This window comes from Artibeus jamaicensis, unplaced genomic scaffold, assembly GCF_021234435.1.
Source record: "Artibeus jamaicensis isolate MK-2021 breed Jamaican fruit bat unplaced genomic scaffold, CSHL_Jam_final scaffold_847, whole genome shotgun sequence".
Taxonomy (NCBI): domain Eukaryota; kingdom Metazoa; phylum Chordata; class Mammalia; order Chiroptera; family Phyllostomidae; genus Artibeus; species Artibeus jamaicensis.
The window spans coordinates 27,416,824-27,435,000 of NW_026522057.1; the positions used below are offsets into that span (position 1 = coordinate 27,416,824).

General features: G+C 54.7%; 1 protein-coding gene across 6 annotated transcripts in view; it reads right to left on the reverse strand.

Annotated features, from left to right (window-relative positions):
• Nucleotides 1-3,841: 3,841 nt before the first annotated feature.
• SLC45A1 (solute carrier family 45 member 1) overlaps nucleotides 3,842-18,177 on the reverse strand; it is a 25,139-nt gene continuing 10,803 nt past the window's right edge. For all 6 annotated transcript variants that reach the window (XM_037154273.2, XM_053660338.1, XM_037154272.2 and 3 more), the window contains 5 exons: nucleotides 15,146-15,885; nucleotides 9,129-9,282; nucleotides 7,545-7,721; nucleotides 6,152-6,357; nucleotides 3,842-4,221 (listed from right to left, as the gene is read on the reverse strand). In XM_037154273.2, the coding sequence (XP_037010168.2) occupies nucleotides 3,955-4,221; nucleotides 6,152-6,357; nucleotides 7,545-7,721; nucleotides 9,129-9,282; nucleotides 15,146-15,885 (1,544 nt within the window). In that variant the 3' untranslated portion in view covers nucleotides 3,842-3,954. The remainder of the gene's footprint in view (nucleotides 4,222-6,151; nucleotides 6,358-7,544; nucleotides 7,722-9,128; nucleotides 9,283-15,145; nucleotides 15,886-18,177) is intronic.

Below are 18,177 nucleotides of genomic sequence, written 5' to 3' on the forward strand. Positions count from 1 at the left end.
TTCTCTTACCCTGGAACCCCCCGGACTAGCTGCACCTGGTCTTGGATCTCAGCCCCAGCCCTGTCCTGGTTACACGGTTCTGAGAAGTTTGGGTGGGGTCTGGTGAACCCCTAAGGTGTGGACACCCAGTGAAATGAATGTGATTAGAACTAGAATTTTAAGGCACTTCTTAGAAGACTCATTCAGAGAGCTTGTCACAGCCAGGTCCTGACACACGATAGGTTTGCAGCTTGGTCCTTGCCGTCGCTCCCCGTCTCGACCACCACCAGGTAGTAGTATGTCAGGCCCAGGCTCCACCTGTGTGAGGCTGCCACCCCCCAAGGTGACACTTTCAGGTTAAAGTTTCTCCTTTACCACCTCCCCCAGATGTGCTGGGAGAGAGGTATGGGTATGATGAGTGTTTTGTAAAAGAACTGCGTTTTCTGGAGGCAGGGAGCTGGACATGTGATGCTGGCCTGGGTGTTTTGGGCAAAGAGCAACTGGAAGTAGGTCACAGCAGGGGTGAGAGAGTACAGGGAAGAGGGCCTGGGGCTGCAGTGCGGTGGACAGGGCCTAGGCCTGGATGTTAAGACCATGGAAAGACTCTTGGCCTTAAGAACAGTGGCTTCTCTTTTGTTCCTAGTGCTGGGACGTACACAGGGTGTGAGGTGCCCAGTAAGCGTCCATGAGTGGAAGAGGACCCCATGTGCACCCTCTGTGGCAGGGGATGTCCAAGCATGATGGCCTTAGTACTTGCCCCTGCAGAAGTCCCTTCTGTACTTGCCCCTGAGTTGCTGCCGCCCTGGGGGCCCCAAATGTGCCCCTAACTCAGGACATTTCTCCTTCAAGTGTCACAGGAGGAGGGTGCTCCCAGCCAGGATGAGACCCCAACATGCACTGTGTGGACCCGCAGGCAGCGCTCAGCGAGCCCAGCAGTGGTCGGTTCTGGTCTATTCTAGGGGCACTGCTACCATTCCCTCAAAACCTGTAGCCCTGTGTGAGATAGGTGCCACATGTCACCTCCCTCAGTCACTGTGCCCCACACCATGGTCCAGGGCTTGTCTAGCAGCTTGGGAGGAGAAACCAAACCAACACCAGCTGTGGCTGTGCCATCTGTTCCCTCCACCAACGCTGTCAGCCTAAGTGCCATGACTGCCATGGAGGCAGAAGTCATGTTCACTGCCAAGAGCATCGAGGAACAGGAGTTGGTTTTCACGTTTGCTAAGAGGACAGTCGGGAGTGGCTTTAACACCTGTGGTGCAGTCACAGGTATGTTACTTGGTTTCAGTGGTGGTGGGGGCAAGTCTCATCCCACAACCATAGAGCAGAGCTTCCTCTCCCTTTCCTCAGAGTGGAATGGTGTCCCCTCTGAGCTGAGTCCCTGGGAGCCAGCCCAGAGCAGGATGGCGGTCATGCCACGGGAGGAGTTCGGCAGCTGACACTTGGGTCAGGGCTGGAGGCCGGTCTCCCTGGTGCAGGCATGTGACCTGGGCCCAGGACTTTGTGCACTTCTCGAGGCACGGGTGCCAGATGGAGTGGCGGTACCACCTTCCTCACACTGGGGAGGTAAAGCAAGCTGTGCAGGTATCACTTAGCTGGTCGCTTAACGAACCACCCCAGCAGCAGCCCCTGTCACCGCCGCAATCATAGTGTGATGTTTGAGTCGAGAGTGTGATGCTCTGAGATGGGAAATGATGCAGGTGTGCATCTTGGTGAGTCCTGGGCCTCATGGTGGCTCCCAGGGTGATCTGGGAACAGACCTGAAGGTCAGGGGCACGTTTTTGAAGCTGGCCCGAGGGCCACCTGATGCTCTGGTCAGTCACTGTCCCCTAACAGGGAGCAGCACCTGGCTCAGAACAAATCAAAAGGAAGAGAGGCTGATGACAGCCATTCCCATTTGTAAAGCCATTTTTGTTTAGAAAGTTCAGGAAGAGAGCCTAGGGTTTGACAAGCCAAGAATGAGCAGGGAGCTCTTCATTCCTCATCTGTCTCACAGATTTGACGATGAACTGTCCAGACCAGGGGGCTGCCACTCAACACTGCACTTGCTAGGAAATCTAAAGCTGTCCTCCTGAGCAGTGTAAATGCGGGGAAAATGAGCCTGGAGTCCTAGAAAAGCGTGGGACTAATAGGCTCAAAGAAGCTGCATGACTTCAGAAAGTCACTGCGTCTCTTTGTGCTTCACCTACATGTGTAGCAGGACAGGGAGACTTGCCTCACCTAGTTCATAGCCATGAAGAGTAAAATGACATGACATGTAGGCACAGGGAAAGGACTAGCTGATCCCAGTGGGTGGGCTGCATGGAGGAGGTAACATTTTAGATGAAAGTGGGTGAATCAGAAATTGACGGGCAGAGAAGAGCTGGGAGGACTGCACCTGGAAAGAGCATGAGCAGAGGCATGGAGTGTGTTAGTGGCTGCTGTCCAGGGGGCTGAGCCACGCAGAGCCTGGGGGGCTCGGGAAGAAGGTGGGGTCGTGTTGGGCATGAGGATGGTAGAGCCAGTTCCTAGGCACTGGAACCATCGAAAGCATTAAAGGAAAGGAAGGGCTTAGACCTACGGGGTGGAATGTGGGTGATGAGGGTAGACAGCAAAGACCCTGGACCAGGGCAAGGGACACAGAGGACCTCAGGCATCACCTACGCTCCCAGAGGCCAGCAGGCAGTGGCCCTGAGGGAGCCCAGGCACAGAGGTCACAATGAGGCAAGAAGGCTGTGGTCCAGGTGGGGAGGTGGCCAAGGTGCCCTGTAGAAGATCATGGTTTTTGCACTCAAGTGTCCCTAACTGGTCAGAGTTAAGATGTGAGCACACATTAGCTATCCATAAACCCCAGTCTCCTCAGAAGCTGGAGGTGGGCCCAGGACGCTGTTGCATTTGGAACTTGTGGTCTGTGTGTCCAATATGTCCCCAAAGCATAGGGACAATACAGTGAGGGTTTGGGGGCCAGCTCAAGGACAGCTGCCAGGTGCACTGGGAGGGGCCTCAGCCCACTCAGGTACCACGTGATGGCAGAAGTCACGTGGCGAGGGACCCTGACGTTCCTGTGGGATTGGAGATTTATGCAGGTCCGTCTGCAGGCATTGGGAGGTGGTGCGGGGGCAGGCCAGCCGGTGCTCACCAAGTGCATGCACCTGCTTCACGTTGAGCTTCCCACCTGATGTAGCTTTTTACTCTGAGCCTTTTGGTGCCTAGGGTTCCTTTAACACGCCGAGCACGTTCCCACCTCACATCTCAGGTATTCTCTCCTCACCAGGGCACTGCTCCAGTGGCATCTTTCCAGAGTCCCCACCCATTCTCCCTGGGACAGCCCTCCCCCTGACTCCAGCACCCCTCCTCCCCAACCTCGGGGTAGTGTCTCCTCCTCTCACGTCAGCTCCACAAGGTTGGACACTGGTTGCTAACAGCCGGGTGTCCAGCACTTGCCATTCCCAGGGTTGATGGCTATCCGTAGGGTAGACGGACGGATGAGTGGATGGGCAGGAGGGAAGAGGGGAGGAGAGGCTGCCTGGCCCAGAAGCACTGTGCGCCCTCAGTGTACAATTGGACCAGGCTGTTGGCCGGAGGACCACTGGCATTCGGAGCTGGGTGTTCATTGCTGTGAGGGGCTGACCTGTGCATCACAGGTTTACAGCATCCCAGGAAAAGTAGCAGCCACCCAAATTGTGACAACCAAAAATATCTCCAGATGTCTTCTGGGGTGGAGGGTGACAGGCCAAAACCACCACCAGTTGCCAGCCACTGAGTTAAACCTGTGCTTTGACTGGATGGCTCTTAGAGCCCCTTCCCCAAGTCCCCGTGGAGAGTGGGCCGACCCCCAGGGGACCTTGCACCCCTTGGGAGAGCCACACCGGGAAACCAGAGGCTTTGCTGCTGCTGTTTATTCTATCATGTATTTACAATCCAACAGGAGACCTGTCTCTCCAAGGCCCTTTGGTTTTTCACTGGCTCCAGACCCCTGTGCGGGGGCTCCAGGTGTCAGACGGTCAGCAGGAGGGGCTGGTGCTCCTCATCGGCAGCATCCCTGGGAGGGATTTCGTAAACGACACACAGGGAAGAGTACAGGCAGCCCAGGAAGGACACCAGGCTGGAGAAGTACATCACCCCATTGGCGCTGCCCACAGCCGAGGTGAGGGGCCCCAGCACCAGTGAGACCAGAATCTGGGCCAGGAAGTACTGGCAGCTCAGCAGGGAGATGTCCACACCCATGCCACGCCGCGTGCCGTCCGCACCGGACCCTGCAAACTGACCCAGAGGAGGAACCGTCAGCGGCAAAGGGCCGGGTGACCAGGCCATGCCGCCCAAGCGGCCCAAGCACCACGGGCTCACATTTTGCACGGCCGATGTGCACAGGGAGTGCAGGCAAGAGCTTGATAATATTTGTGTTCGGAGAAATGACAACGAAAAGAATCCCTGACTCACGGGGGCAGAGGGCTGCGTTTTCACAGCCCGGGTGGGCGGGCCTTTCCCCACTTGGACAGCCTCGTCCTTTTTCCTCCACTTGCCTAAAAGCAAACTATTTAATGCATGGCCAGCTGGTGTTTCGCATTCTGGGTCATCCCCTTTCTCAGCTTCAGTCAGCCATGTCACATGCTCTGAAATATCCTGTCCCCAGCCACCACAGCACCCCAGGCATAGTGGAGACCCGTGCCTCTGAGCAGGGCTGCAGGTGTGACAGTGGGAAGGGGCGGTGTGTGTCCCCTCCTCTGCTCCGCAGGACAGGCCACCCTTAACCCAGCAGCCACATCTGGGATGCTGCCAAAGCCCTCCCCGGGGAAGTCTGTCCTCACGGGCCCTGCAAGGTGCTTGTGAATGGACCCATGTTGTGTCCTGGTGACCTGCAGCTCCTGGCAACACTACACAGCCTCGAGGCCTGGGGGATGCCACTGTGGCGGGAGGTCGGGTTAGCCCTGGACCAACAGCAGCCAAGGAAGACAGAGCAGTGTGGGCATCCGGAAGGCTCTACGGGCAACAGAGGGCAAGCCTTCCAAGTCAGCTCTGACCAAATCTAGTTAAGGTGGCCTGTGGCCCTGGGTGTCCCCCTCCTGTGTGCCAGGGCTGCAGGGAAGTAACGAGGAGGACAGAGACCCAGGTAGCACCAGTGACCAGGGATGACAGTGCAAGTCCCCTGGTCCCTCGGGTGCTGCTGGCACAGGGTATGGCCACCTGGCAGTGCTGGCTACAGGTGGGTGGGTACACGGCTCACTTGGGTGGTCACAGCCAGCCCCAGCCTGAGGGGCTGGGGAAGGTGACTGAGGCCCAGGACTAAAGGGAGTTGGAGAAGCCGAGGTAAGGAAGTGGCCTTCAACGCGCCGCTTCAGATCCTCGAGCGCACTGTGGGAGCCTGTGCCCGGAGCACCATTCGGCCCTGAGGAGAGAAGCTCTCCCTTGTGGGTGAGCCTCAGAGCCTCACACTGAGTGACAGCTGTCAGACCAACAGGCCAAACACTGCATGATTCCTTTTACATGAAATGCCCAGAACAGGTGAATCCATAGGGACAGGAAGTAGGCTCGTGGGGCCTGGGTGGCCTGAGGGACCAGAGGGGCGATGGTCACACAGCTTGTGAGCACAGTGTGGGCAAAAGTAGGTGTACAGTTGGGGGTGACAAAACAGCTTATTTTTGTTTATTCACTAGTGAATAATTTCCAGTGCACAGCAAACTGCACCCACTTTGCCTGCCCTGTGCACTGGAAGTGGGTGAGCTGTGTGGAAGGCGGTTCTCAGGGAAGCTGTTCGGGGCCAACCCACGCTGAGCACGTGGGGACAGGACCCTCGTCCTGAGATTTCCTTCCACGCAGCGCCCGTGGCCTGTCGTTAAAGCTCTGATGTTTTGTTCATCATGGGCATTACTTCTTGTTTTTAGAAATTGTGTTAACACACTACTGATCTCGATGGAAAGTTTTTTATGCCCAAAGGGAGTGCCTTGCTCGTCTCGCCCGAGGGCCTGTGGGTACAGGTGACCCTGGAGCCTGACGGGGATTCCCCCTTCTAGCTTCTTACTTCCCACGTGAGGAGGCAGCTCCGTGGGATTGTGCCCCGCTCTCACTGTCCCAATGTCTGAAGGGGACCCGCATGTCCCTCGTGCACCAACCTCAGACTGGGGGGCAGCATTTCCCCGGAAGGCTCTCCCAGGAGCGGGGTGGGGGCGGCCGCAGCCAGAGGTAGGGCGCCTACCTCCTTGCTGTGGTAGTAGTCGCAGAGCAGCGAGTAGGGCAGCGTGCAGAGCGTGGAGAACAGGATCCCATAGGTTGTGCATAGGGACAGTACCACGTAGAGGTTCCTGGACAGGGTGGCCAGCCCGGTCCCCAGGCCGAAGGCCAGGTAGGCAACGAAGTACAGTGTGCGGATGCTGAGGTATTCTTCCAGCTTCTCCAGGACGGCTGCGGGCCGGGCAGGGGGGCAAGGGCTCAGTGTTCCTGGGCTGAACCTCAGGCAGCTCAACCTGCCTGTGGGCCCAGGGAAGTGGAGCCAGAGGGAGGACAGGGTGTGGGGTGGCTCCCAGGCGCTGCTGCAGGGGAAGGGATCTTTGGGTTAAAATCCCAGAGGCTCAGGAATGTAAGGTTTCTGGCTGGAGCCCATGTCCCCGTGCAGATCCACACACTCTGTCTCTCCTAAAATGAGGACACCAGCAGGTGTCCAGGGACCCTTTAAGAACACAGCACCTCAACTGCAGATGATACCACTCCCTGGAGTCAGGTAGCTCAGGCCACTTCCCCAAACCCTGGTGTCACCAGCTGTGGGGAACTAGACACCCCAATACCCCATGTGCCACCAGGGGCTGGCAAGCAAGAGCCAAGGAATGTCTTAGCACAGTCCCTGGACCCCATGAAGTCGCACCCTGGCCCTGGGCTGGAGTCTGCAAGGATGGGTGAGAGAACGCAGAACAGGTCCGAAAATGGCAGCGCTCCAGACCGGGACCGGGACCTGCAGCTAAGAATGGTTTTTATTTTTTTAATGGTTTTTAGAAGTCAAAATGGGGTTAATGTTTTGTGTCACGTGAAAATGATACGAAATTCAAACCCTGTGAATAAATAGATGACATTTGCCCAGAGCTCAGCCACATGCTCATTTTGTCTCATCTGTTTAACCTGCAAAGCCCATGTGGTCTGCTCTCCACCCACGTGGAAAACACAGGTAGACCTCTGACATGCGTGGGTGGCACCTGCACCCACATAAATGCACATGGTTCTTGTCCCTGGGTCGTCTCAGACTATGGCCACAGCACCCCTCTGCCCTCTGTACCAGCTGGCACCTGAATGATGTGGGGAGGATTCAGGGGACAGCACACCTGCCTGGGGGTGCCCCTGAGCCCCACTTTCCCTCAGTTATTATGGGCCTGACCCTCTGCCCAATGGCTTACTGCAGTCTGGATATATACCCAGCTCCAACCAGCCCCACCCTGCCACCCAGTGCAGGCCTGGGCCCCCGGCAGGCTGCTGACTGACAGAAGACGGCGCAGAGGTGGGGGCCTGCAGCTGTAAGGGCGCCCTCCCGCCTTCGATCCATCCACTCCAGGGCCCTCAGAGCTCCCGAGAGGGGCGCAACCCTCGTCTTGCCCGCGCGGTACCTGAGTAGAAGGCAGCGCTGAAGGCGTAAATGCACATCCCCCAACAGCCCGCGGTGACGCCACTGTTGTACTTCTGATACGCCTCCGACGCGTGCGGGGCCTTGGGGTCTCCCTGAAACACCACCTCGCCCATGAAGTCCGTGTAGAAGAGCAGCATCCCCTCGAACGAGAGCCAGCCTGGGAGGGGCAGAGAGCCATGACCGGAGGGGCAGACGGTGAGCGGGCCCCACTCACACCGACCGTCGTTTTTGACTGCTTCTCAAAGAGGCGCCGTAGATTCCAAACTGGGAACCATCTAGCCTCACCACCCAGAGAGCACTTTACCTCAGTTAAAATTTTGTAGGTTTCCCAGCAGTCTTTTTTTTTTTTTTTTTTTTTTTAAAGCAAATGCCTATTCTTACACAGGCTTCGTTGCACGAAGGTTCTGTGTACTCCGTTCTTTGAGCATTATTGCAGCGGGGAATGCTGAGCCCCTCCTCCTCCTAAGACAAGAAAATGCCTGGGAGGCTCCAGCCACGGGGGTGGGGGGTGGGGGAGGGCATGTAATCGAGAAGATACTTAAGGCTGCGCAAATGTAGCTACAGATCCCATGTGCTTTATTACCCATTACGCCGCAGTGATTTCTCCCTCTGCGTTCCCTCCCCATCAGTCTCTCCTTCGGTACAGGAACAGGGTGTATGTATCGGCCCTCTTGAACCCCAGTGATTATCATGCCCGACTTCCTACGCCATTCGGCATTCTCAAGCAGCCCCGTTTTCCTGGCAGCAGAATGAATACCTTGCAGTGTGGGCTCACATAATCCACTTAGCCCCTCTCCCGTGGCTGGGCGTCTGTACCTCCCCCACTCCCATCTCTGGCTGGGACAAATCACGCTGGGACAAATGCCTTGCACACACACTCCTGATATACTCTCTGACGACGTCTTCGCAAAGAATGCCAAACAGGATCACCGGGGCGCCTGTTGTGGACATTTTTAAGATTCTTGCCTGTTGGCAAAATGCCTCCTAGAAAGTCATCCTGATTTATACCCCACGATGTTTGAGAGCCCTGGATTCTCTCAACTTCTTAGTCACCCTCGGACGTTCCATAACCCGGCAGCGGAGATACCGAAGGGCATGCGGCTCAAGTTGGGGCTTCCCCATAGTAATTCAGAGGCCAGGCCTCGTGAACACAAGAGCAGCACTGGACATGCGGGCACGTGTGTCTGTCCTGGCTGTACATGAGGCCGAAAATGGCTTAAGACACCAGGCCCACCGGCGGGAAAGGGACATCTGTCCTGTAACTGAGTTGTCCGAGAGTCTTTGGTAATGAGGTTTCAGGCTCTGGAGACCCAGGTGCCTGGCCTCTTGTCTGCTTTTATCCGGGCCACCTGGCGCAGGCGCCTCTCCCACCTTCCCAGAGAACAGCCCTCTGGGCAGCCCCACACCCCACTGGCCCTTGGAAGTATCTGGGAGCTAACTGAAAGTGGGGACATCCCAGAAGGTGGTCTGTGGAAGACCCCTGGGTCCAGCAGCCCTGTCGCCACCACGCAACGCGACCCCGGCCGGGACAGGGATGCACAGGGAGGCTGTGCCGAGAGCTCACCCAGGAAGTGGTTGACACACAGGTTGCGCAGCGCCTTGGGCATGTGGCAGATGGTGGAACAGAGGTGCCTCAGGGACAGCGGCTGCCCCAGGGGCTCGCTGGAGCCCATCAGCTCGCTCTCATACTTCACGCCGTTCAGTAAGATGTTTGCCACCTGTGAAGGGAGCCCCAAAGCCCTGAGTCAGAGCCCCGAACTCTGCTGACCCGGAAGCACACACACACACACACACAGGGCCGCACAGGTCTACGCTCCCGACGGTGCAGGCCCAGCAGCACACGTCACCCGGACAGAAGTGGTTTTAAGGGCTTGGAGTCGCTGGGAATGGAATTGCATCTCAGGTGGGGCCGCTTCAGGGCCCCAGGACACAGGTTCTGTCTGCAGGGAGTAAATTGGTAACTTGCCAAATGTGAAATCAACAGAACCTGGGTCAGACTTTGTGTGAAGTCCCTTCTTTTCCATCAGAGAAGGGTGTGAAAGACTGATTTCAGGTGACGGGGGAACCTGTCCACACAGCAGTCTGGGGCCCAGGGAGCACCTGCAGGGAGCAGACACACTTACCTGGGGCCCTGGTGAGGGCTTGCAGGCACCCAGACACCTCCCCCGCCCCCCCACCCACGGAATGGAAACAACCCAGCAGGCTACCCTGCTTCCGGGGCTCACGAGCACATTCCGCCAGCAGAGCTGCTCGCTGACTCGCACACCTCCATCTGCGACCACTGCTTGGCTGGAGGGCAGACTCCAGCCAGGTGAGTGCATCATGCTGACGGCAGGTGACTCGGGCATAAAGAGGAGACACTGCTCTGGCTTCGGAGGGACCCTGGGCTGTGTCAGCACCTGGGGACCCCAGGCGGAATGGAAAGAGGAAGGAAACAGCCCACAGTCTGGTTCAAGGTCAGCTGCTGTCACGGAGAAAGACTGCAATATCACACCTGAGCCCAGAGGCGTTTCCATTTAGCTCAGGGTTTTTACTTTCCTCTGAGAACTAATTCACAAATCGCACTATTGAGAATAAAAAATTTTTAAAGGACATTGTTAACCAAACATAAAAATGTAGTTCAGACTTTCAACTAATGACCCGTGTGTACAAGCTAGTTTGAATATTTGGGACCAGGACAGGATGACAACGACCCAGGGTTGGCTGAGAGCCTCAGTGCCTGCTCTCAGGTCACCAAGAACAAGGGGCCCTGGGCTCAGCACCTGCAGAAATCTCTGTGCTGTGACAAAAACAGGACTTCCTAACCCTCCAGTTATTTCCAGTTCTTCTGACCCGTCCCAGGTCTGAGCATATGGGGTGCCCATGGCAGCCTCGGTACTTCCTGTGAGGACAATCACACACCCTTCCTGGATGTGAGCTGACAATCAGGGTTAAGAGGTGACGACAATGGCACTAGGCCCAGCAGGCCACCATGCACCAGGGAAAAGCAACAGCCACGCTTAAGAATTTCACAATGGGACTTCCAGCCAAGATGGAGGTGCAGGTAGACACACTGTGCCTCCTCACACAACCAAAATAAGGACAATTTAGAAACAAAATAACAACTAGTACTGCCAGAAAAGTGAACTGTATGGAAGTCTGACAACCAAGGAGTTAAGATACATTCATCTACACCAGTAGGAGGGGCAGAGAGGGGTCATAGCAAAAAAAAGTGGTGGCTGGCAGACCCCCAGCACAGGGTGGCAGCAGCAGACCCAGTGAGGCAGCAGATCGTGGAGGGGTGCGGCGTGCAAGGCGGCTGGTGGGCCGGGCAGTCCCACATTTATGCGCAGATAAACCAGGCAAAACTGGGGAGCAAGACAGACCATGCAAACCAGGGTCCCAGCACCAGGAAATAAAGCCTAAAAGCACCAATTGAAAACATCTGTGGGGGTTGAGGTGCCAGGAGAGGCTCCCAGCCTCACAGGAGAGTTCACTGGAGAGACCCACAGGATAAATCCACCCACCCAGGAACCCGCATCAGAAGGGCCCAGTTTGCTTGGGGGAAACAGTGGAAGGGACTGAAATCCAGCAGAGAGAGGAGCAAGTGCCACTCTTCCCTCTTGGACCCCACCCCCACATACAGCATCACAACACAGCAACTGGGTTGACCCACCCAGGCAAATACCTAAGGCTCCGCCCCCTCATATGTAACAGGTGCGTCAAAACAAAACAAAACAGACTTCCGCCAAGATGGAGACGTAGGTGGAGGAACCACCTTGCCTCTGTGCACAACCAAATCTAAGAACAACTATTTTTCACAACAATCACAACCAAGCCACGCAGAAAATCAAAAATACAGAGTCCAAAGACAACTAAATACTCAGCTAAACCGGTAAGAGAAGCGAAACCAGCAGCGGAGCAGGTTGGCAAGAAAAAATCCCCGAACAGGTGGTGCGCGGCGCTGATCGCGGGCTGGCTACCGGAGCGCACAGGGAAGAGGCGCGGCGGGCTGCCTCGGTCGGTCGCGCGCATCTGGGTGCCGAGAAACCAGTGAGAAGGGAAGCCTGCGCGGGGCAGCAGGCTCGCACAATTCCGATCAGATAAACAAGCCCAGGGCGAGTAGTGTGACTGGACGGGCTGGGCTAGCGGAGAGGACCGCCATTGCTCCCTCTCTGACCATGCCCCCACACACAGCGTCACAAACCAGCGACCTGGGTCGCCCCGTCCTGGTAAACAACTAAGGCTTCGCTCCGCTTACTTAACAGCACAAATAGACCAAAAATGGCTCTAGGACAACTCAGAGCCCCAGAACCCACAGATCTAAGCGATGAAGAAATAGCCAGTCTTTCAGATGCACAGTTCAAAACACTGGTTATCAGGATCCTTACAGAACTGGTTGATTTTAGTCACAAATTAGAGAAACATATGGAAGCTAAACTAATTGAAATGAATGGTAATACAAAGGAAACCAATAGTAATGGAAAGAAAATTGGGACTCAAATCAAGGGAGTGGACCAGAAGGAAGGAAAAAATGACCAAACAGAAAAGAATGAAGAAATAAGAATTCAGAAAAATGAGGAAAAGCTTAGGAACCTCCAGGACATCTTTAAACGCTCCAACATCCGAATTATAGGGGTACCAGGAGGGGGAAAGGCACAGCCACCAGTGGAAAACTTATTTGAACAAATAATAAAGGAAAATTTCCCCAAACTGGCAAAGGAAATAGACTTCCAGGAAATCCAGGAAGCTCAGAGAGTCCCAAAGAAGTTGGACCCAAGAAGGAACACACCAAGGCACATCATCATTACATTAGCCAAGATGAAAATGAAAGAGAGAATCCTAGAAGCAGCAAGAGCTAAGGGAACAGTCACCTACAAAGGATTTCCCATCAGACTGTCAGCTGATTTCTCAAAAGAGACCTTACAGGCAAGAAGGGTCTGGAAAGAGGTATTCCAAGTCATGAAAACCAAAGACCTACAACCAAGATTGCTCTACCCAGCAAAGTTTTCATTTAGAATGGAAGGACAGATAAAGTGCTTCTCAGATAAGACCAAATTCAAGGAGTTCATCATCACCAAGCCCTTATTATATGAAATGTTAAAGGGACTTACCTAAGAAAAAGAAGATAAAAAAGATGAACAGTGAAAGGACAGCAAACTCAGTTACTAACAACCACACCTAAAACAAAAGCAAACTAAGAGGACAGCTAGATCAGGAGCAGATCCATAGAAATGAAGATCTCATGGAGGGTTAGCAACAGGGGAGTGGGAGGAGGAGAAGGGGGGAGAAGGTACAGAAAATAAGTAGCATAGACAGTAGATAGAAAATAGATAGGGGGAGGGTAAGATTAGTAGGGGAAATACAGAATCTAAAGAATTTGAGACACATGTTCATGAACTAAAGGGGGAAATGGTGGGGGAGGGGCATGCAGGGTGGAGGGGAATGGAGCGGGGGAATAGAGCAAATGTAATGGCATAATCAATAAAAAAAAAATGGCCCAAATGAAAGAACAGATCAAAGCTCCAGAAAAAATACAACTAAGCAACAAAGAGATAGCCAGCCTATCAGATGCACAGTTCAAAGCCCTGGTGATCAGGATGCTGACAGAATTGGTTGAATTTGATCACAAATTAGATGAAAAAAATGAAGGCTATGCTAAGTAAAATAAAGGAAAATGTACAGGGAACCAATAGTGATAGAACAAAAACTGGGACTCAAATCAAAGGAGTGGACCAGAAGGAGGAAAAAAATGACCAAACAGAAAAGAATGAAGAAACAAGAATTCAAAAAAATTAGGAGAGGCTTAGGAACCTCCAGGACATCTTTAAACATTCCAACACCCTAATTATAAGGGTACCAGAAGGGGAAGAGGAAGAGCGAGAAGTGGAAAAGTTATTTGAACAAATAATGAAGGAGAACTTCCCCAATCTGGCAAAGAAAATAGACTTCCAGGAAATCCAGGAAGCTCAGAGAGTCCCAAAGAAGTTGGACCCTAGGAAGAACACACCCACCAAGGCATATCATCATTACATTAGCCAAGATTAAAATGAAGGACAGAATCCTAGAAGCAGCAAGAGATGAGGGGACAGTCACCTACAAAGGACTTCCCACAAGACTATCAGCTGATTTCTCAAAAGAGACCTTGCAGGCAAGAAGGGGCTGGAAAGAAGTATTCCAAGTCATGAAAGGCAAGGACCTACATCCAAGATTGCTCTGTCCAGCAAAGCTTTCATTTAGAATGGAAGGGCAGATAAAATGCTTCTCAGATAAGGTCAAGTTCAAGGAGTTCATCATCACCAAGCCCTTACTATATGAAATGTTAAAGGGACTTATCTAAGAAAAAGAAGATAAAAAAAATATGAACTGTGAAAGGATAGCAAACTCATAGTTATTAACAACCACATCTGAAACAAAAACTAAGCAAACAACTAGAACAGGAACAGAACCACAGAAATGGGGATCAGATGGAGGGTTATCAACAAGGGAGGAGGAGTGAGCGGGGGTGGGGGGAAGGTACAGGGAATAAGTAGCATAAATGGTAGGTAGAAAATAGGGGGAGGGTAAGAACAGTACGGAAATGGAGAAGGTAAAGAATTTGTAAGTATGACACATGGATATGAACTAAAGGAGGGAATGTGGGTGGGAGGGGACATGCAGGGGGGAGGGGAGTGCAGGGGGGAAATGGGACAACTGTAATGGCATAATCTATAAAATATATTTAAAAAACAAAAAAAATCACAATGAAGAGAAAATGAACAGCCCCCTCAGAGCATCTCCAGTTAATTTCCCATGAAATCAAGGGTCTTCCCAGGCACAGAGAGGGGACACCTGACTGAGGACCCGGCTGTCCAAGGGCCTGGGTGGGGGCAGCTTTGGTTTCATAGGGAGACATAGCCCCTGGGCTCCTGTTACCCACGTGTCCTCAGCCCAGCCTCAGGGTCACTGGCCCTCAGAAGCGCCTCCCTGGGGCCCACGCTGCTGGAACATGGTGTCAGAGGGTTCCCACTCTGGAAACTTCGAGTTCTCTCTGAAATTTCCTCATCCTGGGACCCGAGGGCAGGCAGGCCACGGAGCTATGACGTCAACCCTCCAGCCAAGGCTGTGGAAACTGCGTACTACACAAGCAGCCTCCTGGAAGGTTCTCTGCCTTCCAGAACGTGCCGCACCCTGCCCTGGCACGTCCAGAGTTTGATGGCTCCTCGTGGCTAAGGTGAGCCACGAGGGTGGGACAGAGGCAGGGACCCCAGGCGCCAGCCAGGGTTCTCCTCCATTCTGCCTTTCAGGAAGATGGTGGCGCCGAGACCAAGGTGGGCAGTGGATGTTACGAGAAAATGCCAGAAACTACCAAAATACGCAGTGTTGTAACCAACTCTCCGGGACCATCTGGCAAATGTGACAGTGTTGGAAAGTGCCCGCCACGCCCCGATTCTGCTCTCGACCCAAAGGTCCCTGAGGCTAGTCTCTCCGGATCCAAGGGCCTCTGCCACCCCCGGGATGGCCGGGAATCTCTTTCCAGATCAGCAATCTCCCTTTGCCATCTAACTGACGAGGGGGCAATACCACACAGTGCCCTCTGACCCTTGCCCCCCCACTTTTTACCTGCTGGCTGAAGGTCACGTTCCTTCTCTTGCTGGTGTCGGGACCACCTGCTCCAGCTGCGTCTGGGAGGGCCAAGGTCTGGGGTCTCTTCAGGATGCCAGTCGATCGTGGCTTGGAGGTGTCCAGGGAGCCCACCCTCAGCACGTCCCCGTCACTGCTGGTCATCAGGGCCACCTCCCGTCTCTCCCCGAGGCCACAGTCCTGGTGGTAGAAGCCATCGGGGGCCCGGGGGAAGCTGACGCTGATGGCCGGCCTCGGGACACTGCCCGGGAGGGCCAGGTAGTTGTCTTGGCTGCCCGTGAAGCAGTCAATGAGGACACTGTCAATGTTGGAGGTGGCAAAGGACGAGGCGAAGGCGCTGAGCCCTGTCGGGGAGGTGTCCCTGCTGAGGAAGCTGCCGTACTTGGGCGTGAGGGGGCTGAGTGGGGAGATGGGGCTGGAGAAGCTGGCATACAGGCCGTTGTCCGAGGGACAGGGCCCGGTGTCACCAGCACCCTCCTGGCCCGGGACGGGCGGGGACAGCGGCAGCGGCAGGCTGGGGCTCTTCATGGCCGGCCTCTTCTCACCCAGAGGCCGCAGGGGCCTCTCAGGGATGCTGAGCAGGGTGAGGACGGTGGTGACACTCAGGATGACCGCGGTGAAGATGTAAATGACGCGCAGCTGCCCACCCAGGGCTCTGCCGAAGCCGGTCCTGTCCCAGTGGACGCCCCCGACCACGTACCCGAAGCCGCCTCCGAGACCTGGGGAGAGCAGCGGGCTGGGGAGGGAGGCCGCGGGGAAGGTGGTTCCCCAGGGACCAAACCCACTCCAAGGACCCGGGTGCACACTCTGTCCCAGCGAGACCCCAACAGAGCGAGGAGGAGAGTGGGATTCCGAGGGGCCCCTGGGGGACCCCCACCCCGCCCTCGGGGCCTCTGCCAGGGTGTGATGACCGCTCGCCCACCTTGTACCCCACTTTCTAGATACCCTTTCAGGGATGCCCAAAGTGACAGTCTACACTGGGTCACATGCCCACACCGGGTCACACCTCCCCTCCGGCCCCCCGGACCCCCAGCTTCACATGAACACGGCGATCTTCGACACGTGTGCATGCTGGAATTCGCGTGGCTGCCCAGCCCCGCTCGCCCAGTGACATCGTCCTCCAGCACGACCACCATTAACAGAGTCACCCCTAACTATGACCAAGGGTGGCCCAGCAGGGTGGCCAGTGCTCTGGGCAGTCGAGCCTCCAGGCAACAGCAGGGCTGTAAGAGTCAGGTCCTTCCTTCTGTCCCCACTTGCTGCCTTCTATGGCCTCAGGGAACCGGCAAGCGCCAGCCGGTTCGCCCCCCTCACCTCCCGAAGTGCCGCCTCCTGCAGCCCAGCTCTGTGCATCCCGGGGCGGGGCCGAGCATCTCCACGGCCCAGCACCCTGGCCACCACCCCTCACATTTCCCTGTGCTGGGACCCGACACTGAGTCCATTTGTTTAACAGTTTTGCTGTAGAACTTCCTTCTTTCGTCCCGGGCTGTCCTTCTGGGCCGTTACATTTCAGGTCCCCCTTTTATTCATTCTGACCTGTCCCATTCACGGTCCTGGTCAGTTCCCTACCCCTTCTGAAGACAATTGCTGGTTTGGACTCTAAATCTCAGATTTGAGATACAACTTATTAATAAGTGAGCGAAGCAATGCAGTCTCACAGTTAAGACACCAAACATCTGGCCCTGGCCAGCGTGGCTCAATTCATGGGAGCATCATCCCATCAGGTCATGGGTTCGATTCCCAGTCAGCGCACATATCTAGGTTGTAGGTTTGGTCCTTGGTCAAGGCTCATATGAGAGGCAACCAATGGATGTTTCTCTCTCATCAATGGATGTTTCTGTTATGTGTATTTTAACACACAAACAAGAAAAACAGCCCTGGCTGGTGTGGCTCAGTGCATTGAGCTCGGGCCTGTGAAGCAAAGGGTTGCTGGTTCGATTCCCAGTCAGGGCACATGCCTGGGTTGCAGGCCAGGCCCCCAGTAGGGGGCACATGAGAGGCAACCACACATTGCCACTCTTCCACTCTTTCTCCTTCCCATCCCCTATCTCTAAAAATAAATAAATAACATGTTTTTAAAAAAGAATCAGTACAGAAGAGTATACAGTCAAAGCTAAGCCCTTCCTGTCCTCCCAACCCCAGCACCAGCCTGGCCGAGACCCAGGCGCAGGCCCCGGGCTCACAGCCACACACGTGGGTGACCCCGGGGTGGACGGCGGTGTTTGCCAGAAGAGGTGGCTGAGTTTTGGGGAAGCCGAGCACATGGCCAGTGTCCCGCCATTGACGGGGGCAGGCCCCAGACCCACGCAGGCCCCAGACCCACGCAGAGCCTGTGTCTCTTCCGCTGGGCAGCTGCCTCTTCGCCCGGGTCTGGCACATGACTTGGGACGTCCCCCCCTGATTTTTACGGGAGAGTCCCTTTCCTTTGCTGCTTTACCCAACGTTCTCTCTCATCTTATTTTGTAAGAAGTCAGGGTTTGTGTATAGGAATGCTAGGGGTATTGTTTTTTGTATCACCCTCTTTTAATTTTTAAAGGTTTATTTTATTCTCATTCAAGAGAGAGGGGAAGGGCGAGAGAAACATTGATGTGAGAAATCGGCTGCCCCCCACCCGGGGGCCCCGATGGTGGGTGGAGCCCACGACCCAGGCACGTGCCCTGACCAGGAATTGAACTGGTGACCTTTTGGTTACGGGACAATGCTCCAACCAACTGAGCCACACTGGCCAGGACTATATGACTTTTATATCATCTTTTACTATATATATATATGATTATGCTATTACAGTTGTTCCATTTTCCCTTTATTCCCCTTTGCCCTGCACCCTCCTCTCATCCACACGCTCCCCCCCATTGCCCCCCCCACTGGGTTCATGTCCATGGGTCATCCATGTAGGTTCTTTGGCTTCTATATTTCTTGTATTAATCTGAACCTCCCCCTGTCTACTTTGTACCTACCAATTATGCTACTTATTCCTTGTACCTTTTCCCCCCGTTCTCCCCCTTCCCTTC